The 27,442-nt window shown below is 40.7% G+C and overlaps 1 protein-coding gene across 4 annotated transcripts in view; it reads left to right on the top strand.

The window, feature by feature from the left end:
- The window catches only part of RNF217 (ring finger protein 217), a 63,102-nt gene that overhangs the window by 11,565 nt on the left and 24,095 nt on the right, over positions 1-27,442 (top strand). For 3 of the 4 annotated variants that reach the window (XM_013175345.3, XM_066994327.1, XM_066994330.1), the window contains exon 2: positions 21,639-21,872. The exons of the other annotated variant lie outside the window; for it this stretch is intronic. In XM_013175345.3, the coding sequence (XP_013030799.3) occupies positions 21,639-21,872 (234 nt within the window). The remainder of the gene's footprint in view (positions 1-21,638; positions 21,873-27,442) is intronic. 4 annotated transcript variants of the gene reach the window in all.

Raw genomic sequence — 27,442 nt, 5'->3', positions numbered from 1 at the left:
CAGCGCCCGAAGGTGCATCTGCACCCACAGCTCTTGGACAGATGCAGCATGGTCCAGAGCCTTTCTCAGAGCCACCCACAGCACTGAGGTTTCCATCCAGCCCAGCTGGTACCCTTCTGTCTCTGCTGCTGTCCGCCGGTGGTTTGTTCCTGTACTGTCGTTAAACAAGAAACTCTGGATTAGCTGGAATTTTAAAGCATCCCCAAGTCACCTTTGATATAGAACAGATTACCCCTAAGGCAGTTTTACCAGTGAAGTTTTTCATGTGAATATCCTCTCAAAGGGGACACCTTTTTTCAGTCTTGCCAGTGTTTCAAAAATGTTAGTTTATTGCTGTCAAGTAGTGCCAAATTATTTTCTTGTGGGTTAAAGAGGTTTTTTTCCTCCATGAGAGCACTCTTAAAAGAAGTACCTTGTTCCTCTCTACCTGTTCAAATAACACATTAATAAAGATATAGACCGCAAAATGATGGAAAGATGAGTTCTTTAAGTTATAAAATGCCTGAGGTTTTATTAAATTCAATGTCTTTTAAAAATATACAATATAACAAGGTACAGCACAGTCATGAAAGAACCAGTATGCATGAGATCTTTGCTTAAGAAACTCTTTGCTTGTGAAGGTTGTTCTTGAGCTTGGTCATACAATCTGTTGGTACAATTACACAAAATAAAAAGACAACTGAAACCAATTAATTCCTACTCCACTATATTCTTCTCCACTCTAATTAACTTAATTTCCGTAAGCATATTGCTTATGCTTTTGACCCATAAAAGTTTTAAGCCTATTTTTACAACTAATGTAGAAATTTTTTAAGCTTTATGTAATCCACACTTCTAGCATTTACACTGGCATGAATGGTCTGTATCTTTCACAAACTAGAAACATGTTTCTTAGTGAGCAACATTGCGATACTTGTTTGGGTTTATTTGGGTACAGGGGAGGAGACATGGAGAGCATCCCTTTTCCTTGTCTCAATAATGACCTGGCACCAGATAGTAAGCTTTCTAACACTAGCTTATCATTCAGCTTCTGTACTGAGTTTTGATCTTAGGAGAATTTTAAGCTTTCTTGGTCATGATGATGAAAGGAAACAGCGAGGATGAGGTTGTTTGAGCGATCCCTCAGCTGGGCTCCTTTTTGAGACTGGGAAAAAGCTTTGTGTTCTTCAGAGAAGCAATGCTTCTTGGAGGACCTGCAGCAAATTTAATTCTAAATGGTTCTCTCTTCTTTCTCTGTATTTCCTCTAATTGCATGTGTTTCTTTTGCTTTCTCTTCCCTTTCCTTAACTAGGCTGTTCTCAGGCTTTGTAGGGGTATAATGAAATCAGACGCTGTGGCATGCTAGGATGTATGATTAGAGGTCAATAACAGCATTTTCATTTTTTGAGTAGGAGTCTGCCTTGCTGTTGGAACATTAGTAGGAGGCAGCAAATCTGGGTTAGTGATGACCAAAAATGCAAGAGACTGATGTGGTGGAGTCACTGAAAAACTGAATGCAATTTGAGGATGTAGTATCGAAAGGAGAGTAATGAGGCATTGCGTTTGGTGAGGCTTTGTTGGAATCCCAGGCACCAGTGCTTAAAAGTGGCAGGAACGAAGGAGGATTGAAAAGGGAAAAGTGCTGTTGTGCGGATGTGGATCTGTTTATTTTAACCTAATGAGAACTGAGAAATGTCCATTTACTCTAACTGCAAGGGTGTGGGTGAATGGGGGAAGACACCTACAGAAATTTTGGCACAACACGTACTATAAAAATTGTAATGAATTAAGTTAGGCTGGAAATCAGCTTTTTTCTGTGGATTAGAGATGTGGGAGCTCCCTTGCAGTGTCTGTGGGCCCAGGAAGAAGACTGCAGTACCTGAGCAGGTCTCAAAGCCAGCGCCTGCAGTTCCATCAAAAGGGGCTCTCTGTGTGGCACCATTAGGCACCAAATTTGTCCCGGTTGGATGGGAAAGCCTTCTGTGCTTCTGTGAGTGCGTCCTGCTAAATGAGGAGGTGACTGAAGAGGTTTGCCTATCTGATGTTACTCTCTTTACTCACTGAACGCAGTGAAGAGTTTTCTAATACCCAGGGCATATTTGCAAGTAGTGCACTCAGAACAGTGCTTTGTGTACTGTATGTGTTTGGTCCGTTAGGAATTTAAAGTCACGTGTTTCACACCAGTTTTAGGAAAACTGACTTTTAAATAAATCTCAAAACTGTATCTTCAAAACTGTATCTTAAGTACTGGTTTTGGTTCAGCTGATCTGGCTGAATCAGAGCAACTTTGGAGTCAGTTCCCCTGGCTCCCTCCACTGAGGAGAGACTGACTGCTGTTAACCTGTCTTGATACTGACTACAGAGGATGCCTTTGTGAAATAACTCTCTATGGGAATTCGTGCAAGCTGCTGTGTAGAGAAACTCGTGATGGAATGAACAATTAGCAAAGACCAGTCGTTGTTTGTTTTAGTTTCCACAGATTGCTTTTACGTGAAAAAAAAGACCAGAACAGATGGTTAAGGTACCAAAAAAGCTACGTAACATTGAAAAGCAATCTCTTTTGGGGGTGTTTGGGTGTGGGGTTTAAACTTGATTTTGCTGTGAAGTTACAGCTACAAGCTGGGCAAGTGTGTTATTAATTACTAGAAGGCAGTAGCTGAATGTTGTTGGGCTTCCTCCTCTTTCTGTGAGTCTTCAGCTGTACGCTTTGCTTGGCAGGCTGCAGCGCCGTCATCCTGAATTTAACTCCTGCTGTCTCATTTGAAGGTGGTTTTTTTTTTTTTTTTTCATTCCAGTTATTGACACCAATATCTAAGGTTTGTAGAAAGACGTTAGCATCTTTAAAGTGTCGTATTAGCTGCCAGCTAGTCTATTGGTAGCTCAAGATGGCTGCAAGGTGACTTTTGGGGGATTCTGGAGAAATCCATCCTGGCTCTGTGCCTGGCCCAGTGTGCGTGGAGAGGGCCGTGCTGATCAGAAAGCCGAGTTGCAATAAACATCAAGTTTCTGTATTCATCCCAAAATATACCTGCGTGCTACCTGAATGCAGCTGTTGAAAGTGCTGTGCTCTTTACTGCTGCTTTGTGCAGAAGTTAGACCCACAGGGAACATGAACGAACCTTGTGCAGAGGTAGAGGCAGGGTAGCCAAGTGTACGTCTTACATCTTTAATGTCCTGTATGTGTTTGCAGCTCTGAAGGTAGTATAGCAAAAAAAAGGGTATTTTTATTCCATTCTTGTTATATTAGGTTTATGCCAAAATAAATTGGCCTCTTATAGAACCTCAGTGTCTATGATATCAACCTAGTGTCTCTGATATCACCAGCGAGGTCTGCCTGGCAGGATAAATTTCATGAAAGTGCTGATTGATTTAATTTTGGGCTCGATGTACTGATAATCAGTATTGAGACTAATATGATCACAACAAACCTACTTCAGGATATGAACAAACAACATGCATATGTGAAGCTTGATATACGCTGACATAACAGGCACTGGAACATTAAAAAAAAAATATTTCAGAAAGATGTAGGCTTGTGAGTTTTAATGGAAAATATTTCATATAGGTAAGCCATGCTGGAAAAAACATGGAGAGCTGTATCTGGATTATATCAAGCAATAGTCTATCTTGTGTAATGACCTATTGAGAAACTTGAAAAACACAGAGGTACCACCCAAAGAATAAGAAAAGACAGGTGAAATGAAGTAATTGCTTGGCTAATAGGTATTTTGAGTGGGTTATAAAACCTTTATTTATGGCAGGAAGCTGAGTTTCTTCAAAAGGTTCGCGCTTACCTAGTAAGTGCTATCAAGATCCTGGAGAGTGACCTTTGTTCTCACTGACTTCCAACTTTTGCTCTTTCTTCTTCCCCTTCCTGGATGAGCTTCCTTTCAGCTGTCAGTAGCATTTTAAAGCAGTATTTCCTTTCCATAGTGATTCTTTTGCTACGGTATTTGCAGTCGTGTTCTGAAAAGGTAAATTGTGCAATTTAAGACTGACTGGGCTGCGTGATGGATTATTCACCCATGCCATTTAAGTAAAGTTCTGTATTGGGAGCCATCAAGCATCTGTTGTGTGGAGGAAGCTGTTGTTGAGCCACAGACTCTTGCTACCTCAGCCATATCATTGGCATGTTCGTCTTGTTTTCATTCCTGTCAATAGTGCGGGAGCAAAAGACCTCCTTGCAGGAGAATCTCCGCAGGCAGATCAGATGTGATGTCCTCTCCCCTGCCCATCTGCTTTTCGGCAGGTACGTACAGCCCAGGCAGCAGACTTCTCCAGGAGCTGGCTGTGCTTTGCGCTGCCGGTGTCCTGCTGTGGCATCAAACGGAGACCGAACCTCCCTTCCCCATCAGCTGTGGCCAAGTGAAGCAGCTCTTTGCCCTTCGTTGCTGTGTGCCCGTGCAGCTTGGAGCAGGGGGGACCTAAACTAAGTTCACATCAGTGGAATTACAGACTTATTTTTAAAATGTTGTGGGTTTGGGGTTTTTGCAGGGTCATGGGCAGTGGTGTTCCTTGTGGCATGGAGAAACCGGGATATGTCTCTTCTACACTTGTGTATGTTACTCAGTTACTCAACGGCCCGTGATTTCAGCATGCTGATTTAATTATTGGGCTTGATAGCCTTGCATTTCTATTACTCATAGATATTTTTGGTGTTCAGGTGGAGCAGTTGTGAAACTTGGAAGTTTAAAATCATAAAAGCCTACGACAGAAAGATATCCAACTCTCACTTTGATCACTAGGAAGGTATTTTTCAAGCTAATTTGTTTGGAGGGGGCAGGATTTAAGAAAAGGAGCTATTCTTTCTCTAAAGTTCCTATCCAGAGTGTTTAGTGTGTCACACCTATGTGTGTGGTGGCACGGGGGACAGGTGTGCTCAATTACAGCAGTAAAGTTTCAGTGAAATCTGTATACAGTGTTGGATGTAATAAAAGGTGTTTTCACTCAGCGTAGGTGATCAAGTGCTCATGGAGGAAGTGACTAATGCTGTTGGGCAGGTAGGGCTGCACTAATGAGACTAGAAACAAAATGGGCTATATTTTAAAAAAATATAATAATTTAAACTGGATGCCAACAGGTGTTTCTTTTTTTTTTTTTTTTAGAATACATCACATGGTAGTGAGAAATTCAGAACTGATTTAACATGCTATTGCTTTGACCACTTATTTGCATTTTAGAGATTTAGATATTCCTTTGGGTTTGGGATTGAGAGAAGTTATCTTCATATATCATGCCTTGGGTTATACAACAGATAAGTTAATTGTGCTAATGCTGTATGTTGCAAACCCAAGCAAACAGGAAATTGCTCATAGCTTTTTTTTTTTTATTCAAATGGAAAAATATGGAATTAGGATAGCTGATCAATCTTAATTGCCTTACACTGACAACAGTGGAAAAATCTTGGAATTACGCCTACAACAGTTTAAACTACCTTGGAGGTCAGATTTGTTGCAGCTTTTTGGGGGAGAGGACCCTATTTGTGGTATGGCTTTAGCTGTAATTAATAACAAATTTTTAAAATTAATTTTTCTCCAAAAATGTAATTTTAGGGGAGGAATAGCTATTCTGAAATTTCACTGAACCTCTAAATATTTTAGGGAGTCATGCTGAGTACTGTAATAATACAAATATCTAAGATGGTGATTAAACCTTCATAATGAAGTTGAATTACAGATCATTTCCTGAAAGAGGAAATGCATACATTTTGGACACCTTCCTTTCCTTTCATGTTTCCGTTTGGATTCTTTGGTCTCTCACTGTAAGCTTCCTTCTGAACTTGTGCACTGCAGGTAACGGTGATGCTTCTAGAATAGTGACAGAATTGTCATACTTCCTTCTTAGTGGCAATTAAATGAAGCAGTCCTACTCTCTTCTAGTTCTTTTTTTTCCTCCTTTTTTCTTCCAGTTTTCTGTTTAGGTCTCCTGAACGATTTCTGCTACTTGGCCAGGTTGTCTGTCCTTTACTGCACTTGTTTGCTGCTCAATGGATTTTAAGTGTTTCTGTCGTGTAGTAGTCAACGCTGTACGTATGTAGTTTGTCTAGTCCCATGTAGTACACAAATCTGTCACCTTCCATCGTAACACATCTATCTGCTGTCAAAGCTAAGGAGGACAAGTCCCACGTGAGTTCAGCAGGTGCTTCTATTTTATTTTTTTTTGAGTAAAGGAATCTTCCATGTATCATAGTTGTAGTAGTCTGCTGTTAACATCTAGCAATCCTGATCCAGATTTGTAGATTATTTTTTTTCTCTACACTTCTTCCAAATGGAAATGTTCTGTTCCACTTGAGTTTGATTTGGAAAAAATATAATATGGAGTTGGTTTGGATACCTGGGAGAAAGAACTTTGAAGAAACCCATTTATTTTGTAAATATCACATTAAGGCCATTACACTAAAAATCTGTAGTGTTTCCATGGTCAAGTGAGGGACTCAACATTGCAGGATGTCTGTCTTCATGGTTCAGACGCTAGTTACAGGATATCAAGTGCAGTATGACGACAAACTGCTATAAGACATGCAGATTTTTTCTCTAGGTGATTTAATTCACTATAATTCTGATAACACTGACCTGTCTGAGTGTTCGTTGCTTTTTTTTTTTCTGCCAGTGTTAGAGCCTTCCAAGATGATCTTAGCCAAGTCACCTAACACAGACGTCTCGCAGATGACCACTTATTGCAGTGACTCGGTGTTTGAGCTCAGCTTTGGCACTCAGTCACAAAGAGCTATTGAGGTATTCTTTGAGATAAATCACAGTAATAGGAAAAGTACATTTGTATTTGCAAGATGTTCATATGCTATAATGAGAGATTAATAACTTTCTTCAGAGGTTTGGTGTGCAGAAATAGCTGAGGATGTACGTGCTTTTATGACCTCCTATTTTCTTTAAGCAGTGTCATCCTTCCTGTGGGCTGGAAGACTTTCTAACCTGTTTGTTGTTACTCATTACAGTTTTTTCAAATGAAATCAAGGGGAACTGTAGTTTGCACTTAATTTTCAATGTACTCATTTGTACTTTGGGGATTTAGCACTCAAAGCTTACAACAAATACAGAAATTACCACTGGTGTGGGATTTCTTACTTCTCCTATTTTTACTAATGTTTGTTTTCCTGATGCATGTAAATTGTTTGGACTTCTTTATATATAATATATTGTTTGTTGTAGGAAACTTGCAGAATTGTTCAGCATGTGAAGGCATAAGATATAACTGATAGAACTGTGGGGGGAGTCACTGATCCTTGAAAGACACGAGCTCTTTTTCATTCTGCTTACACTATATATGAGTCTCTTTTCAGTCTTCTGTAATTTTTAACATATTTACATTAAAATATTTATATTAGACCTATACTTCTTTAAAAGTTGAAAGTATGCTCCAGAGACCTCATTACTAAAAATGGCTTTATAATTAGGGTGTCCTATGATGGTAGGATTCATTTTACCTTTAAAAAAAGATGTTTCATTAAATCTAAATGATTCCATAAAATGTTCTTAAACTTTCCCTTGATACACTCTTCCCATTGCTTGGCAGCAAGTGGGTTGTGGGTTTAACTAAGTATCCTTTGGCTTTATCACATCTGTCACTTTTACCTGAGTGACCCAGTTCTAAAGGTTTATGTTTTTAATATAAACGTAAAAGGATTTTTAGCTCTTTTTAAATTATTTTCTTGCTGTACAGGTAATCTATTCAACTGTTCCTAAATTAAGTTTGACTGCGAAATCTGGTATTTTGTATACTCTTACAGCTGTTTCAACTATGTCAGCTTTGATTTATGTAGGGAATATATAGAATATGGGAGGGAGGAAATTCGAAGAATTGCTTTCGTTCGCTTATGGATTTCAGAGGTGCCATCGTAATGTTAGTATAGTATCATTAGTTATTTAATGCTAACACTTTAGTGTTCTTCTAAGCCTGTGTGTTTGTAAGAAATGGAGTTGCATGGGCACACAGTGGGACATCAGCTGATCAAGCTGGGCAGGGGAGAGTGCCAGGGACAAGCTCTGGAGCATCCCTTCTGCCATCCCTCCCTGTCCAGCTGGGAGTAATAGGGTGGGAGTGTCATGCAGCTGGGCCTCTTTCCACCAGCAAAGTGCTGAGGCGCATCTTAACAAGTACCAGCAATGTTAACTACTAGGGGATAGTCCCTGTAAAGGTTCAAGCTGATTTTTCAGCCCTACCGGTGCTGCCAGAAATTCTTAATGTTCTTTTATGATACTTCTTTCTAACTTGGCGTTACTTGTTCAAAAAACATCTATAGCATGGGAGGGAGGAGTGTCTAACATAGGAACACATGGATAGAAATTCCAAAATGACTGAAATTATTACAAAATTGACACAGCCATGTTTGTTCTTCTGCAACAATGGAGAAATTCTTCTGGAGAAATGTCAGTACAATTCAGAACTTAACTAACAGCAGGATGACAGATTTCTGAAACTGCAGGCAGCATTTTGGTGAAGAGCACACAAGAAACACATCATTTATCATGGTGTTTGGGCATACTGCCAAAACCACAAAAGTCACAAGTGCAAATGTTTCTGCCTTTGTTCTGCGCGGAAAATCAATGTTGCTTGCTGGGTGGAAGTGATGGCAGTTCTCAGAGGCAGCTCCTGCTGTTCTGTACAGGTGCAGTTTAAAAGGAAACATCACAGGTGCAGAGTCTTCTGTGGATGAAGGTAAGGGGGAGCAGGAGCAGTCGTGAAGGTAGTGAGCCTCTGTGTGTGTTATTAATATGAGGGAAGTCAAGTGGACTGAGAAAATTGTGAAGAGTAGACGTACACCCCTCTTTCCCCCTGCATGTCAGGCAAGAGGACATTGTGATCTAGTGAAAAGCTGCATGGAAGAAATGATGTGACTTGTGGCTGAACCGGGTGGCTCTTCTTTCTTTTCACTCTTTTCCCATCCCCTCTTCTTTCTCTCCCCAGCCAAGCTCAAACAGCAGCGACTGCTTTCTCCTTTCTGAAGTAAACCACTGCAGCTAATCAGGCCTCTATGGAAACTTGGGCTTGTTCCAAACGATCATCAATGATTGCTTAACCACAGAAGGCAATTGCAGTTTGTGACTACTATGTGGAAGTATTTGCTCTGGAATTGATGCTTTTCAAATAAAAAGTTTTTGTTTTTAATTTTTTAATAAGATGAGAGCTAAACATTTTTAGAGGTCATATTTGGTAGACAGGTCAGTGATGTTTAATGTCATGTGGTGTACTTCCATTTCAATGAAAATATCAATGAAATGCTGAATCAAATACTTTTGGAAAATGTTGGTCTCTTTGATAACAAACATTTCTTTTTGTCATGAAAGCTGACAATCTTTTCTTTTTGCTCTTGCAAATTACGGAGTTGGAAAGATGCACGTCCGTGGATACATTGTGTGTGTTCTGTGTTACCATGTTTTGTAAGAGTTAATTTCTCCTCTGCTTCTTCAGTTCTTATTTGTTAACATCTCCCCTGCTAAGGACTGTGCATTCTTTGGAAATAATTAAAAAACTTTCCTGAACTTGTATTATGGAATTCAATTACCATTGAGTTGGTGGTTTCAGGAGTAGAGATGGATATAGCTGATAAAATACCTCCTTCACCTCATTTTACCTATCCATATTCCTGGTTCCCAATTCCATCCCTTCTTGGTGGTGGTTTGAAAACTCTGTTGACTTCTGGTAGGAACAAAGCTGTTTGTTTAAATGTTCAGTGTGATGTGAAATGGCAACCCAGTTTCTGGAGCCTTGCAAAGGTTTAGTGCTGTCAAAAGTGATGTTTCAAGGCATCTTTCAACCTGCTCATCACTTTAGAAACCCTTGTAGTCAATAATCTTTGTTTTCAGGGTCGGTTTTAGGGTGTTTTTGGTTTTTTTGGCTGTTTTTTGTTAGTTTTTTTTTTTTGACAAGTTTGAAGTACTTTTGTTTGTAAGTAGATGAGCAGTATCTGTAGAAATGGCATATAGTGTCTTTCCTACAATTGTAGGCATGGCAATATCTTTTTTCTTGGAACAGAACAATGAAAATTTGGTGAAAATTTTTGAACTGCTTATCAAGTAATGAGGTGACCCGTTCATATTATATCTTTTATAGTCATTATTTTATTCTTATAAGCAACCACTTCAGTGGTTTCTAGTGTATTTGACAGTTACTGATAGAATTCCTCCCTACTTCTTGTTAAGGAGATGCTGGAAATACATGTTAACCTATGGAAACAACCGATGAGTAATGCATTTCTTCTCTTTAAAAAGCCTGGTTACCTCATAGCCATTCCCTTTGCTTTCGGTGCACAGCTGAGAATTCCATATCCTTCAGGGTGACAGCTGCACGGAGAGCAGACGTGGGTCCAGCAGACCATGAGGAGGTGTGAGGACCATCTTTGAAGTGCCGCGGGTGCCAATGTCAGCACGGGCACGGAGCTCAGGCCTGAGGTCCAGCAACGGGTTTCCACACGTGCAGCTGAGCAGTTTGAGTACTTGTACACAACGGGGAAGATAGACGTTAGTGATCTTAAGCCTAATAATGACTTAGGTATGCCAAGATACAAGCTTCTTTCTGAAGAACAGTAATTTTAGGATATACGTGTGGAAAACACTGATGCGTAAAGATCACAGAAAAGGAATGCGTTGCAGCCCTCCCCGCTTTTTACTGTAGTTGCCATTAACTGCTTTTACTGAGGAGAGCTGCTGAGCATATTTCAGGCTTATTAAAGGTAAGCAGAGTTAGCACAAGTACCTGGTACATGATCTGAAGGTGTAGATTGACACGACAAGTAGGATGACTAATGGCTAGCTTCTTCTGCAAGAGCCTCTCTCCTTGGCCGGGCATTTCCTACTTGTCTACTGGGTTGTGAACTAGTGATCATATGTCACAGGGGGAATTAATTCAACTGCCTGATCAATTGGAAAACTAATTTAAAAACACTTCAGTCTTCTACTGTTAGCCAGCTGAAGCTTCCCTCCTTGCAGCCTCACAGTTGCTCTCTAATGCAGAGGGAGAAGGGAAAGCTGTATTGACTCCTTCAGTAGTTTTTTTGGCAATAGGTAGGGTGCAGTCTTGGCTGACTTGCTGGAAGGGCTGTAAAGGTCTGAGGCCTGAGGAGGGGTACTGGAACAGATCATATGTGCGAGTTCTGGCTCTGCCTGTACCCCTGATCTTTCAGATCCATGTATGTGTTTGATCAGATGATGTGAAGTCTTGGGCTAGACTCCAGGAGATGCAGGGTAAGCCTGCCCTAGCATCCAGAAAGAGGAGACTGCTGGGTGGGTTGAAGTCTTATTTTGTCTTTTATTATAGTCTAGTCTCCCTAAAGATCCAAAAAGGTTAGCTGCAGAGAACTGAATTCAGTGATTGTAGCAGTTATTTCCACCTTTCTCTTCAGTCCCAGCCAGTGCCTGAATGCACAGTGATCCTCAAAGGACCAAAAGCAATGAAAAACATAGTGAGGCCTTGTTCTTCTTGCTACATGCATGTATTTCCACAGCCGTATCTGATCATGATGGTGTTTTTGCCAGAATCAAATCTCTCCCTCATGGCCAACTCAAGTTCTAGCTAGGAATCTAACTTGGCTACTGCGTGAAGTTGACCTCCCATAGTAACAACCCCAGTATTATAGCCAGAATTTGATCGGCAAGAAAATTAACTCTGATGTTTCAGCTGTTAAATGCAGCGTTTCAAATCACTGTGTGCAGCTCTCTGCTGGATTTGGTCAGTTCTGGTGCAGAATTGTTCTTTCAGCTTGCACGGGAGGATTTTTCTTTTGTGTCAGAGTTTTCTGCTGAGGTATCTTAGGTAACAGTTTAGCTGTTTGAGATGGGTAGTTTGTTGCTTCTGCCTGGGGATTTGCTTTCACTTTTGCTTCTCAAAGTACAGATCGCAGCCATCATTTAAGCTTTTGCCTTGATAGTTCCCTGGAGAAGACTGTTTTGTTTGCAGGTCTTGGTCTTGCGTTTACTCCCTGTTGTGGCTGTATCTGTCATTCCATTAAACATGTATAAATATGTTCCTTACATTTAGAATGTATTATGAGAAATAACGTAATTAAGTCATGTGAAACTGGGGCTTTGGCATGGTATCTGGGGCTCATCCAAATGCTGGTATGTGGAGAGAAGTTTGGAAGGCTGTTCTGTGCTAGCCTTTCCCAGGAAGTATTTACCCCTGAAAATATGTCAGCATGCACATAAGTCTACTTCTCGGGTTTATCCAGCTATGTAAAAGTTACCAGTTAATTTCACTTTGTAGGAGTCCTCATACAGTAGTAGCTTTTCACCAAAAGCAGCTTTACTTTATTCTGGATATGTACTGGTACAATGAGATAGGTCTTCTTTTCAGGAAGGCAGAGCAAAATAACCATTTATAATTCAATTCTTAGTTATTTCGCAACAACTTCATTGCATAAACAAATTCCCTTAAGTTGCATGGTTTCTAAGGGAAGCCAAGTGATAGTAATTTAACCTTGTAAATTCCACCCAGAATCTAAGAATAGAGATATGTTACTATTTCTGATAATTGCCTACCAGGTAAAAGTACTTCTCAGAATTTCATTCACTTTATCTTGCACCTATGCAACGTGGTTGTTTGTGTATTAAATTTATCAAGTGAACAAGGGCAGAATTTGTTTTCTTGTCTGATGGTCAAGAGTCAAAACATTGATCATTGATACGTGCACAAGAAAACTCATCTTCAACCTCAGACCTAGCAAAGACTTTGAAACAAAATAGTTGTAGGTAGCTTTCTTAAGGAAAGCAAGACAGTTTAAGGATGACTATAAAATATTTGTCCTTTTCTATAGACCATGGAATGTAGAGGATTTGGATGGTCAAAGAATAATTGTGAGATTTGTGTTAAAAGTTCTTGCTATTTTTAAGTCACCACCCACATCCATGGTGATGCTGTTTTCTTCTATAGCCATCTTCTGGAATGCAATATTGAGAAGGGGGGAGCATCCTCTCTTCTCCTACTCTTTCCCTCTGATTGAGAGCTTTTCTCTTTTTTATGCTAAATGCCACTTTCAGTTGGGAATATAATAAGCACCATGAAACACTTCTGTAGGTATTAAAGTAAAATACAATAGCAGCCATTGTTGGTGAAGCCAAAGGTTCAATTAACTACTGCTGATGCTACCAGCTGAATCACTGTGTGGGCTAATCTGTATTAGAGGTTTAGTAATACAGATTACTGAATAGATTTCATAAATATGTGGTAGTTTGGGCCCTTTTTCTTATTTGAAAGGGGAATTGTGGTTGGCAAATATGAACTCAGGAGCCTTCTGTGTCTGTTTTGGATCCTGTGTACTAAATAGTTGAAGAATGAACTGTTGATCCACTCTTTTTCAATACAAGTAGTCACAAAATACACTGTTGCTGTGGTTGATGGATTTTGCTTAGTTCCATGTGAAAACTGAAGTGACGCTTCACAGTGAAGTTTGAGGCCACGTGTTTTTACTCTTGCAGGTGTTAACTTTTTTTCCATCTTCAAGAAAAGCACAGGAAAGGATTCAGAGGGGGAAAGTTTTGATCTAGACACTGTGATTACTCATAGTAACCATGGCTTTGCTGATTTCTTGACTACCAGTTCGTAAAGGAACTTTTGTTTTGTTTGTTTGTTTTGGTTGTAGTGTTGATTATTGTTAATAGGTAACAGTATTATTCTGTTGGAACTGATCTGAACCCGGTTAATCCAGTCTGAACCTGGTGGAGGCCAGAGCTTGGCTACTCAGAGTTTTCTTCTGCAAGTGAGATGAGGAAACAGCAATGTTCCTTTTTAAGTTCTGCTCTTGTAAGAGACTGGCATGGTGGTAAAAATGACCTGCTTGAGTAACTGAGCACACTGTTTTAAACTTAACTGGAAAGGGAGAAATGATGTTTGTTTGTTTGTTCGTTTTGCAGTTGATTGTTTTCTAGTATAAGTATTTAGATGAATTGCGGTAAACACTCATTGCATGACTGCAACTTTTGGGAGCTCAGGTCTCCGCACGCTGGAAGTGGGATGTGTTGTTGCATGGCAGAGGTAAAGCTCCCCGGCTGAGCAGCTGGTCACTGTGGCTGTGCCTGGGTCCCCTCATGTTTGAGCTGTTTGCTCAGCTTTTGCAGCCTGTCCATGCCTCACATCCAGGCTGGGCTTGGCTGGTAACACATTCAAGTACAGATGACAGTTTTTACAGCTTTATTCCAAGTGTAGGAGAACAGGCTGTTCTCATCTGAATTTAAACATGATGACTAAAGAGTTAACCCATCAATTTTTCTCATTTACTTCACAAGTATCAGCTGTCGGCATTGTTTTGTTTCGATTCTGTATTACTTGGACGCAGTCTTCTTATCGTGATGCTGGAAACCTGACAAATAGAAAATTTGCAAAGGTTGTTGCAAAGGTCTCGTTGCTTCTCTGCTCCTACTTCCCATTTCTGTTAAGCCCCTGTGAGCAGTGGTGGCCAAGTTACTCGAGTGTATCGTGGTATGCGGATGGTCTCCTGGCCCTTGCTTCCTTCCTGCAGCTCCTTCCCACACCTGGTCCTGTGAGCTTTTGGTCCCACTGCCAGGCAGCAGCAACGGCTGTCAGGGCTTGGATATATTTGCCTCTTTTCCACCCTCAAAAGGGTAGGTACTTGACTCAGTCTGCCACCTGCAAAACTCTTCTTTCATGAGCATCTTTGTGTCTTTTACCAGAAGTCAATGCGTCTTCTAAGGAATAGGAAAACTATTGTGCTCGCTACTTGGCCTTGTTAATATGCAAACCTAAACAAAACCAGAGAGCTGTTGCGTATTTCCTTCTTCCCTGTAACGAGTGCTGAGAGACCTGTGGGTTTGAGTCAGGTTCCTACAAGGTTTGCAGTTCCTGCTCCGTGTGGGTTTGGGTCAGGTTCCTCCAAGGTTTGCAGTTCCTGCCCCCACATCCTGCTGGGCCGCCCTCGGCCCTTCTCAGCTGGGATTTTCCCCCTCGCTCTGCCCTCACAGGCAGGCCAACACGAGAGGTGAAAGATGGCTTTGTCTTCTCAGCAAGGTGATGGAAGCTTTCTGCCCTCCATATCTCTTGGGGTAACTCTGGCTTGCCCCTTGGTCACAAAATGTCCCAGTGGCCCGGGTTAACACCTCTAGTTGTGTCTGGACATGGGACTCGCCGTGACCTCCATCGTGGGTTTCAGCGCAATGCAGACACCAAGAGCGGCACAGAGCATGTAACCTCTGTGCCTTCTGATCGTGTGCACTGTGTTTGTGGAGTGGCAGGGGGCAGAAACATGACCAAATGCAATGGAGTTGTCTGAATACATTACTCAGATTAAATCTTTTGTTTTTAATTGATTTGGTGATACGGACAGTAACAGGAGATGAAAGGGTAGGGGGGGGAGCTCATGCAGGATGGTAATTATTTAAGTCTGGTCAAGAAGAACATTAGTTTGTTTTTCTATAAATTTTCTATAAATCCTATTCCAATGCAAGTGGAACAATTAGAACCTGAATGTTCAAGCTGGTATCAAATCAATATGAACAGATGAAACCTGGCCCTGTAGAAGGGACGAAAAGGAGTAGAGCTTTGTGTCAGCATGTTGTCAAGTGATGAAGCAAATTAAGAGGCCTTTAAGAAAAAGGTTTTGGTTGAGCTTAGACTCAGGAGAATATCTTGCTCATTTATCCTCGCTAATTAATTCTGGCCAGTTTAGCCAGTCAACATTGTGGTGGTGGTTGGATATGCTGCGATTCCTGCCCAGCTTCTTGCTTTTGCTTGCCTTTCTTGTCAAGGATGATATGTTAAAATGTTCCTCAAAGGCTCTTTTACTACTTCTTGAGTTGGGTGTTTTTTGTTTGGTTGGTTTTTGTTTTAGTGTTGACAATGTGATAGTTAATGTAAATCGTAGAACTATGCAAGTGGAAGAGGTGTGGTGTCTGCTGGTGCCTGGAACTTTTGGGCCCAGGTCACTTTGTAAATGTGGCATGGCGCAGGAACCACGTCCTTGCCATGGCTTCAGCCAGGTGCATAGTACCCATGCCAGAGGAGAACAAAGACTCTGTGTCCTCAGATAAGAGATGTGAAGGAAGACACCGTGATGGACGTCTTCAGGGGTGGTCTACATGAGCTTGTGACACAACAGAAATGTGATTTATTTTTAAGTGCAGATTTTGGGTTGAACGTTTATTAATAATAAATGGCCACTTTAACAAAATCAGCTTAAAATGAACATCTGTCACGTATAAAACCTTTTTTTAAAATACCTGACAGACTTTAGTGCTGGGAGAAATTAGGTTTCTTGAGCTACTTTTAGTCATTTGTGGGAAAGAGTGAGATTTTTCCATCAGGCAACTTAAAGGCATTGTTGCCATTTGCTGCTGCTTTTGAATCATGTTGATCGCCTTCCTCGTTCTCCACTGACTATGGAGAAAGACTGGTCATTCTAGTTGATTTGGTGGTCGTGCAGGTATTTCTTGGTGTAAGAATTAAGAACCAACAATTATGAATTCAGTGCTGGCATAGAGGAGTTCCTCACCAGTTTGAATTCTTTCTGTAACCTTTCTGAGATCAGCAATGTACCCATTGCTTGAGCTGGTGAAGACCCTCCCTCCTGGGTAGGGGAGGGATGCAAGGTTATAGGTGGTGGTTGGCAGAGAGGACAGTGTGGTGGCTTACTGAAAAATGGGTTCTAAAACTAAGTTTAATGCAAGTCTGCTATCTAGAGACATGAATAAAAGGGGAGATGCAAACGAAACACACCCAGTGGGGTTTTGGTCTGTGAAGCAATGAACTACAGGCAAGAACATACGTGAAGATATCCAGTGCAGTTGGAGGTAGCACACAAAACCCAGTTTGTCTTCCTACTTGGTGGAGACACAACTGAAGTAGCCCCTAATCTCATCACTCTTATTCCTAACTCTTCATTCTGACTTGTTTTACATCACTGAGGATATGTTACAGTTTGGCAGTAAGCAGGGAGGACAGAAACTGAAAATCTGTTTCATAGGATTGCTTGGGGTTTTTGTAAGAGCAGTTTGGATAATGCCAGGACATCACTGGCATAACGCAGAGGCAGGGGATATGGATTACTAAAGTTAGTACTTAAACCACAGGAATGGTCACAGAACCATAACCTCAAAGACGGGTGCGAAATGCTTAGTAAAAGTTTCCAGTGTCTTTATTTTTTTCCTCCTTGGTTGCACTTGTTGGATTGTGTCTATTTGGATTTCATTCAATTAGCACCTACCACTGTGGAGTCCTATTGAGAGCCATTAAAGTATTTTCCATGAAAACCTGTTTGATTGGTTAAAAAAAAAAAAATTCAAGATGATACTTCCCAGAAGTGAAGAAAGTAATTCTTCACTTGGTTGAAACTTACAGCAAAAAAATGTAAGAGCAACATTTCCAGTGAACTAGAAGGCAATAGGATTTTGCTTGCAGATAAAAGCAACTCTCTTCCATTAGTTTGTTCTTCTGTAGAATGTGAAAGTCCTGTGTATCAAACTGTCCCTTTACTTGCATCTGTGCACTCCCAAAGTATTTTTTAATGCATAACATCCACATTAGTTTACAGGGGAGAGCTCGGCCCACTGTTAGAAATCTAAGTGTTCTACAGGGGTGCAGACTAGCTATGGTACTGTACACTTTTCTTTCAGCATTAACAGTTGAAAGTAAGAACAACTTACTGATTTATTTAGCTTATGTATCTCTGAACTAAGAGTAAAGTCTCAGTCAGAAAATGCAGGTTTGTGTGTATCTATTTTAAAGCAGAATGGCCCATTCCAGCCAGGTGTGGCCAGGCTAAATGACAGGCACAAATCAGTGCTACTCACATAGTTTGAACTCTTTCTGTTCAGCTACCAAAGATGTCCTTTTTGTAGAAAGCTGAAGCAGAGAGAATAATTTTCTGACTTAAAGGACCATACTCTCTCTTCCTGTTACAGGTATGACTGTAGTTTTGGGCAGTATATGAACAAGTCCCCCACCCCAAATCTCTTCAAATAAAATATCAAGAACTAGAGGGAGTGGGGCAGTGTAATGCTGTTCTGATAGTTTAAATGTTACTTTTCTGCAGGATGAAACTCATGAGAGCCTGCTTTCACAGGATGAATTGTAAATGGTGCTAGCACCTCCTGAGATGATTTACGAAAGTTGAGCACAGCTGGGTGTAAGAACTGAATAGAGTCTGACATTTACTGTTGTGCAGCAGCTCAACTGCCTTTAGACATATCAGTCATTCCTCACGCTGTGAAAATATACCATGCTGTTGTGTATGCTGAGGATTCTAAAGTTTTTAATACACGGTGGCACTTTGAAATTCAAAGACTCCTTAAAACTCAGGGTTTTGACATTGTGATAAGCTGATTCTGAAGGATGAGGCTCTTCAAAATTTCTTTGAAAAAACAAAAAGTCATGAAAAAGAACAAAACTAGTTGTTTTTTAGCCAGGTTAAAAAATATATTTTTCTTTTCTGTTCCGTAGCACCTCCTGGGTCTGCAGCAGTAGGTAGCCTAACAAGCTACTTCTAAAGCTGTGCTTGCATCAATTGCTAATGCTAGTGCACAAACAAAGATGAACTGTTTTGGTAAGACAAGGCTCCATTGAAGTTACTGCTAATAAGCAAAACAGCTCTGTTCACTTCAGTCCTATTCAAAACATAGGAAAAGAATCAATCTTTGCCAAACTTGAAAGGCTGAAACTATTACAGAGGATAAAAATGATTTACTTCAAGTGGGTGTAAAACATATTTTCAAAATAAACACTGAAACCACGCTTGACTTTTACCACATATTTAATCATATTTTGTGTGGGCATGAAAAATAGAAAGTGTTCAGCTTTGTATTCCTTCATTTTATAAACGCAGGTTTGTTCTAACTACCATGTCATGTAAGTGGTGGTTCTTAAGCACCGGTTTAAATGCCAAATACAGTGTGCCTTCTCAGCATGAAATGTTGCTCCGATGCAGATTAGTTTACTTCTAGGAAAAGGGCTTAACCCTTTTAGTATTTCCCTAATTCTTAAACAACAACAACAAAGTAGCCATAGATGGGGTTCATTTGACTATTTGGATTTAAATTGTTTTGCCTATACTTCTTCAAATAGAAGCATTACTTCTGTGGTACTACATATATTGAACTACTAATCCTTGTAGTAATGCAATAGCGTTTTGTATTTCTGTAACAATTTTTCCTTAGGTTAACATATTTGGGTTCTTGGGAGCTGGACTGATTTTTCTTTCTGCTTCTTGAGCACAGATGATACACAGGGGGATAAATTACAACAAACTCCACATGTTCTGAAATGAATTACTGATAAGTGCTTGGGACCAGCAGTCCTGGATGTTCTGCAATGCAGAGTGCTGCCGGAGCTATATTGGCTCTTGGAAGGGGTAGGCACCAGCAGAGGAAGGACATATTTTTATGAAAGTCTGTACATATACATAATGGGAACACCTGCAAAGAAAAAGGCCAGAGCTATTAGAATGTGGGAAGCAAATGTTTAAAGGTCTGAGCATCTGCAAAACTTCTCACTTACATGAAGACTTCTAGCAGAGTAACTAGATTGTCCAGGGACCCGTATCTCTGGTCAAAATACTTTGATAACAAACTGTGAGCATAAAATAATTCCTAGTACATTTATTTTGGATCACGTGGTGAAGCCATATATTAAATATTTCAGATGGCAATGTTCCCTCTAAAACAGGGATATGCTGTGTCATGGTGATGTGATCTTCTTGCAGCGTGGTTGTAACATATTTTAACATGTATCAAACTGAGGTTTTTTGAATTTCTGAGAAGAATCACTCTGTTATACGCTTAAGTTCAACTTTTCACATGCTGCTTCAGGTACGTGAGTGTCTTCCAGCTGTAAAATGTGGACATTCCCCGTAGCATGTTGGGGGGGGGAATGTTTGTTTCGTTTTTTTGTTTTGTTTTTTAATGGTGCATTCAACCATGTCCTTTTTCTGTTCCACCCTGCTCCAGGTAAAGGCCAAAATACTTGAGTCTAGACTTGTTTCTGTGTGGCGGTGTTCTCCTTATCTTTTGGGGCTGGAAGTGAAGTTTTGGAGCATTTGCCTCCTGACAGTGGGTGTAGTTCAGGGGAGCCAGCCTCTCCTCTGTACCACGGGAAGATCTCCTCTATCCTGACCTGCCTGCAGCCTGAGCAGAGGCTGCGCAGGGCTGAGATCTCCTCTCTGTGCTCTGGTCTGGGACAGACTGCTGCCATCTTCTAATTTCCTCATCTCTTTGGTCCCACTGCGTTGCTGGGGAAACAAAGGCAGTGCCATGGGGATTTTTTTGAAGTCAATATGTGTTGACCTTGGATTTTATACCTTTTTGTAATGTCTTTTCTAATCCTCTAACTCCTGACTAAATTATCATTCAGTTAGAGCCCATATGGCTCTGGAGCTGAGACAGCAAGGGCAGGGTTGTGTTGCTTTATCTTTTTTCCTTTCTTAGCTGAAATACTGCATTAACAGTCTCTGGTTTATGGTGTTTTCTGCTACCGCCATGCAGCAGCAAGACCTGCATCAAAATTTGAGGCGTTGCTATCGTATTCAGTATATTGTTTGCAGATCCCAATAACGGAGCATGTTAAAAAAGTAAGCGGTCCAAGGAAATTGAACTGACCAACCTCAGAACAATAGTTCCTAGAAAGAGACACCCATTCCACTGTCAGCCCCCCTTCCTCCCTCTTTGCATGGACATGTTTAGTAGTAAGGAAGAATTGGGCTGGTGGTCAGCTCCACGTGTGCAGTCAACTCTCATCCATTCAGGATTATGTGTGGCAGACATGACTGAACAAGCTCGTTCTGGGTCCTTGCAGACTCCTCAGACCCAGCAGGGTTTATTAACTCAGGCTCAGTGCCAAGTAAATACAGCCTCATTGCTCACAGACCAGCTAGGATCTGCTGTTTTGGCATGAAGTCCAAGTTAATAAAGCCTGCCAAGCATGAAGGGTGCAGACCTGTGTCTAGCCTTGGTCTCAGATCCTGGAGCTGTGGACCTATGTTGCAGATAACTGACCATACGGATCAGCTTGGGACCATCAGGGCTCGTTACATCAATAGCAGTTTCAGCCCTGATAAGTTGAGCATGCTTCTCTGTGTGTTTTTGTTTTGGTCATCTTTAGGGATTTTTTTTTTCTTTTTTAAATATTACAGCACTCAAGGTTCTGGGAAAATCTATTAGCTTGGTCAGCCCTGGGCTCGGTTGATGTTTTGTCATCACTTAGCAGGAGCCGGCTCAGGTCTAGCACTGAATCAGAGTTGATGATCCTAAGTTGACTTTAATTTCTCTGTGCTGTGATTCCCAGCACATTTTGGAATAACAGCATACAAATGTTTCCATTACCTGCTTTCTGAGTGCCTGTGTGAGCCGTGATAGTGGAGAGTTAGCTATTTCAGCCAAAGCATGGAGTGCTGGATGGGTGCTACTAGCTCAAGTTCTTGGTTTGGTTTCATGGAGTACATCGCCATGGTACATAACTACAGTTGTTATAGGAGTAATTAGTTTTTCTGTTGGATTTGGAAAATACCCTTTGGAAAAATGGCAGTTCACTTGGAGTAGGTCAAAATAACTTTAAGACGATATGCTTGATAGTCCGTGGACTGTTAGAGTACTTTAAATCGAATTTTCTTGCAAAACTCACAAATGTTTGCTTCCTCAATACTTGCAGAGTAGTACCTTTTCCAAACAAAAGGTCTTGCAACTCTTCTGTATGCTTTTTCCCACATTCAGGTGCAGCTGGGACAAGCGGATATAAAATGCCCAATCACAGAGTGCAGCGAACACCTGGATGAAACAACCATCCTCTATAACCTGCCCCACGAGGACATCATCAAGTATAAATATTTCCTGGAACTCAGCCGCGTTGACTCCAGCACCAAGCCATGCCCTCAGTGCAAGCACTTTACAACCTTCCGGAGGAGAGGCCACATTCCTACCCCTGCCAAATTGGAGAACAAATACAAAGTGAGCATGGTCGCCAGAGCTGTGGGTAGGACAGCACTTGGTGGGCATTAAGTGAGCTTTCTTCTACTGCTGGGGCTTCGTACAAGCTGTGATTAGGAATATGAATCATTGATTAATTAATTTATTTCTAACAATTTGAACAGTTTAACTTTAGTCCTTACCTTATTTGGTAAGGTGGCATAATTTTGGCCTGGCACGTTTTAATTTAAAGAGTACTCTAAGAGTATTTTCTTTCTTCTCAGACTTGCAAATAATATAGTCATGATTAGAAGAGACTGGGGAAGAGGAATCACACTATTACTGATAACTTTAGCTGTACAACTCCAGCAAAGATAGGTTTTCCCTGGAACTCTCAGCAAATAAATTTGGGACAGTTGCTGTGTTAGGTGATAACTTCCTGTTGGCTTGCTCCTTCTTAAGAGCTAGAGCTATTGTCTGTCCTGCTCCTTGGTTTGATTTCTTCAGTCCCTTACTATAGAGGTTAAACACTATTGTGGTTTCTCAATATCCTGTGGAGTCTCAATACACAAAACTTTAGAAAGATCAAAACCACCTTTTGACAGCACTTCTAGTAGAAGGCTTGCTTATACTGTGATTTCAATGAAAGAGTAAAAGCAAGATGGCAGGCGGAAGCAGCTTTGAGCTCCCAAAGGTCCATCTTGGTTCCAAAAGATGAACGTTCTGTCTGCAGCATCATGCTCTGTTTTAGTTTTCCATCCAGTTATTAGACTTGTGGTGGTTAATTTCATGATCGAGTTAGCCTTGCCTGGACAAACCAGTTTTCTTCAGTAGGAGTTTAGATGATTGTTTAGATAGGCCTAATTACAGCATAAGATTCAGCCCAGTGTGGAGATTAAAAGGTACAAGGTTGTGTATCCAGTGGAATTGAAACCTCAGTAAAGCTAACTCTGAGATACAAGCTTCTTACATGTATCTGTGCAGTGTTTGAACTGCATGCAAGCTGCCACAAAGTCTGGTGTTGGACTTCAGATCTGGCATTGGACTTATTTGCAGTTTTTTGGCACCGTACACAGAGGTGGAAAATTCCAGCTGCAGGTCAAGTTCCTCCTGCCCGCAGCCATTCTTCTTCGGCCATCCACTTACTGTCCCTTCAGATATAGACAGGATGCATGGTCCAAGGTAGACCCACCGTTGTAATGCTTCTGCAGCAGCCTCTCTTAAGGTGCCAGAGGCTGTGCTGTTCCCTTGAGCCCTGTCACAGTTTGTGTAGCTGTTACATCATGGATGTGCCAACTCCTATTTTATTTTTTTTGTCGTCTTCAAGGCACAAAATGAGTACTGCTGCCCACCAGTGCTCTCTGAGTTAAAATGCTGTGGTTAAAATGTTCTCACCATTCCCCTAGAAATCCTAATCAAAGAAAGAATCGGAGGCTGCCTTATGTGTTGCTAGAAGCTTTTCCCTGCTGCTGTGGTGAAGTGATAAGTGTAGTCCTGATCTGTAGGGTTGAAGTCTCCTCTGGGAAACAGACCCTCTCAAAATGCGTGCTTTGAGCTGTGTCCAGGTGTGTTCCCTGGAGGAATGTCTAGTTGACGCAGATCAGAAATGTAATTGGGAAAACGCTATCAAACAGTATGGACAACCATGGTTCAGGGCTTCGGGCTGTTCCCTGAATCTGTGTTGTTTTCTGCCATAGGTATGGTTTTAGTGAGTTATTTTAAGCTCAGCACATGGAAGAGGTGTAAAAAGAAGGCTATATATGACTGTATATGTGAGTAGTTACATGCACGCGTAGCTGTGGACCATTATCTCTGTTTCCTTATTCTTACGTGATTTCTCATATGTTGTCTGTCTCAAATTATAGGCTCTTTGGAGGCAAAGACATTTTTTTTTTTTCCCACATAGAGCATCAGATAGCTCTGACTGGAGACAGAAAGGTCTTACATACTTCCTTGCAAACAGTGTAAGCACTAATTGCCACAGAGGAATTCTGAACTGAAGCGCCAGCACTGGAAGTGCTGCCTTCAGAAGAACCAAGTCATGCATGGGAGAAGTCTGCACAGAAGTGTACTGGTAGGATCACCGCACAGAAGGGCTCTGCGCCAGCACCCTTGCTCTCCTATACACTATAATGAGAAAATGCTGTAAAAAAATACAAGAGTATGTTTGAGTACTCCTTGAGTATTCTGTACCAAGAGTACGTATTTGTAAAATATTATTGACGTTCATAACAATTGATATACCATTTAAAATCATAAATGAACTTAACATCTCACTTTAAAGAGGTACAAAAGGTATTACCTCTGTTAATTTTCCTTGCTATAGCTGTTTTATGTCAGCTAAGCTGATCTAAGCCCAGAAGTTCAGAGTTTGCTACTGCTGTTTTTCATTTTTGAGATCGGAGTCCAGAAAGTTACCATGTCCATGTATGTTGGCAGAGGAAAGGAAGAAAAGGGAAACTTGCTATGCAAACCTCCCTTTTGTCATGAGTGCCCTTAGGACAGCACAGTACAGCAACGTAACTAGTTAGTTTCATACATCAAGTACTGATATCACAAAAGGATCCAGCTTTCCAGTAAGGAGAGACCCTTGCTCTCTATCTTATGACCCAAATTGGGAGTGTAAGATTTCCTTGCTGGCAAGGTTCTAACAAACCTTTGGTAAAAGCTGGTATGCCAAAGTCCAAAGGAAATGGGGGGGAAAAAAATGAAAAATTGGTAGTTAAGCTCCTATGCATGGAACATATGGATATGGGTTTTACTAGAGTGATTATCATGTTTTTTTCTGTCTGTGTTGTTGTTGTTATTTCTATCAGGCCTGGATTTCATCTGTTTTAGTGTTGGCTCTTTGACCTGCCATGAAGAAGCACTTCTTGATTGTTGGACTTTTTCTGCCTTAGCCCGTGAGGTTCATAACACAGTTTTATTGCTTGCTTCTGTGAAGAGATACCATTGTATAAAATAAAGGCTTGAGTGCTTGACTTTGGAAACGTAAATGTTTTTTTTTTTTTCAGTGTGGTTCTTACATAAACTGTCTTTTGTTTGAACTACTGAAGCGTTTCTGAAACTCCGTGCTCTAGAACTGGTAGGAGTCTGCGGCTGTGGAGGTGCTGTGATGGAATGAATCTGGGTAGCTGATTCCAATGAGTGTCCCCCCGTCCCCTCCCCCCTCCTGGCTTTTTTGATCAAATTTTAACCTTGAGTTGCAGATATCTTCATGTCTACACATCACTTCAGTCAGCCTTAAGCCCGAACTGCTCTGAAAGCAGTGATTTTGCTGTTCTGTCCCTCTTTGCTCTTAGCTGTTTGTTCCTGCCAGCTTGCTTTTGCTCATGTTGATGTTTTGTTGTCACATTGGGAGCTGGATCAAAGATCAGCTCCAGTGGGACACAAGATTTGTTTGTTTTGTTGTTGCTTATTTTCAGCTGGTACGAGAGAAGGGATGGGTTGGTGATGAGGAGGAGGCAGCTGTTTTGGCAGGAGCCCATATTTTTTTTTTTTGAAAAAAGTGACTATGTAGCCGTAGTTAGAGATGGTAATTCATGTCATCAACTGCGCAATTTATTCAGCTACCCTAGCGTGTAACCAGCATTCCACTAAGCAGCAGAAAATCCCATAAATCTTTCTGCAGCTTCAAGCTCTCAGAATATTTTTAATGTGAAGTCAGTTTTGCTAACGTCATATTACAATGGTCAGTGCTTTGTGTTGCTGTTACCTACCAATTTTGAAAGGTCTCTTCCTGGGAGGTGAGGAAAATGATAGCTAGAATAGTTTACACTGAAGAGGCTAGCTAAGAAAATGGAAAATGTTAGCCTCAAAGGTCAGTATTTCAGAAAGCTGAGAACTAAGAGGGTTAGTATGAGAAGTTGTGTATTTTTTCTGTTTCAAGGGAGATTGATGTCTTGGGTATGTATCCTCTCAATTCTGATCAACTGAAATGGAAATCATAAAATAAAAGGTAAATGTTGGTATAAGGAAAAACATACTTGAAAAAAACACCAAAAGCTGTTTGTATTGTTGTTTTTTCAGATATAGTTTGTCTGCTTTGCTGGACTATAGTATATTTTACTACTTCAGACCATATGAACAGAGTATTTCTGTGTCCTTGTTACGATTTCACGCGCTAATACTGAAGCATAAAGCACATTGTTTGGTTTTCTCAGAAAAGTGGAGGAAGAATGATATAAGAATCTGAAAGACAGCCACAATTGCCCTGTTGTGTTCCTATTTCTTGAGTACTTGCCATGCTGTTACACTGAATCCAAGTTTGAATAGGTTTAGGGTTTTGTTTTTTGGCCACTAGTTCCAAGAAAAGCAAGAATAATAGTTCTTAAAAGAACATACTTTTCTTTGCCTGCTTAATGTATGTTCAGACACTGTGCAACAACAGTCAAGTGGCTCATTCAGAATCTTAAATCTATTTACTAACTCTTTCCTTTTCCACCTTCCACAGAAAACAAGTAACTCCAAACCTTTTAATGAGGTAGATCCCACTAGTTTACTTCAGTTCATCAGGGCCACTCATGGTAACAGATGTTATTCTGAAATCCTACCGTTGCAACCTCATCCTGTGTTTTAGTGTTTCCTAAGTGATGTATTTGGAAACGTCTGATGTCAATGTGCATGCATAAGATTAAGTATATGTCCTGGTGGCTTGTACATTTCTTGCAATTATATGCATGCTATAATAGAAAGACAGAGACTGCAATGAATGTGTCAAAAAAAAAAAAGTTTTAAATTATGTTGTCAATTTTTTTAAGCAAGGAGCTCTAGTTTGCAACTTGCCAGAATATTGTCTTTTTTGTGTGTGTTTTTTTTGTTTGTTTGTTTGTTTAGCATTCAGGTTCCATCTCAAATGACTGAATACTGCATGTGATTAAAGCTAGGACAAGAGAGAATGGCCTCAAGTTGCACCAGAGGAAGTTCTGGTTGGAAATTAGGAGAAATTTCTTCTCAGAAAGAGTTGTTAGGTATTGGAACAGGTTGCCCAGGGAGGTGGTGGAGTCACTGTCCCTGAGCGTGTTTAAGGAAAGGTTGGACGTGGTGCTTAGGGACATGGTTTAGTGGGTGACATTGGTGGTAGGGGTATGGTTGGACCAGATGATTTTGGAGGTCTTTTCCAACCTTAATGATTCTGTGATTCTTTCTGGTTGTAGAACACTTAATCATGGCTACAAGCTTCATCCTTGCCTGAGGCATAATAAATACTGAGTAATGCAATGTAATGCTGGCTAAAATTTGTCTTCCTAGCAGTAGGTCACTGGGACGTGTGATATTGAAAAACACAAGTTTGAAGCTTGTAGAAAATTACGGGGATAGTGGTCTAGACAGTAAGCCAGTAATCAGAGCTATCTGTTGCACATGTTGGTTTCTGAAGGGTTCTGGAAACCTAAATCAGTGTTGTGTGTGAATTTATGTAGTAAAAATGCTATTCTTTAGATTCTTTAGGGTGGGAAGCTAATTTACTGTTCTGTTGTTCTTAAGAATTATGCACAGATGCAGGATAACATATTTACTTTTACTTAGCATCTGGGCCTGTAGACCAGCAAATCCAAGAAATGGCACTGATTATATTTTGTATTTCGGTTGTTTCATACTTCGTCCTGGCCTTG

Source organism: Anser cygnoides, chromosome 3 (genome assembly GCF_040182565.1).
Source record: "Anser cygnoides isolate HZ-2024a breed goose chromosome 3, Taihu_goose_T2T_genome, whole genome shotgun sequence".
NCBI classification, from domain to species: domain Eukaryota; kingdom Metazoa; phylum Chordata; class Aves; order Anseriformes; family Anatidae; genus Anser; species Anser cygnoides.
Note: the sequence above shows the minus strand (reverse complement) of the source record. Positions and strands in the feature narration are given on the sequence as shown.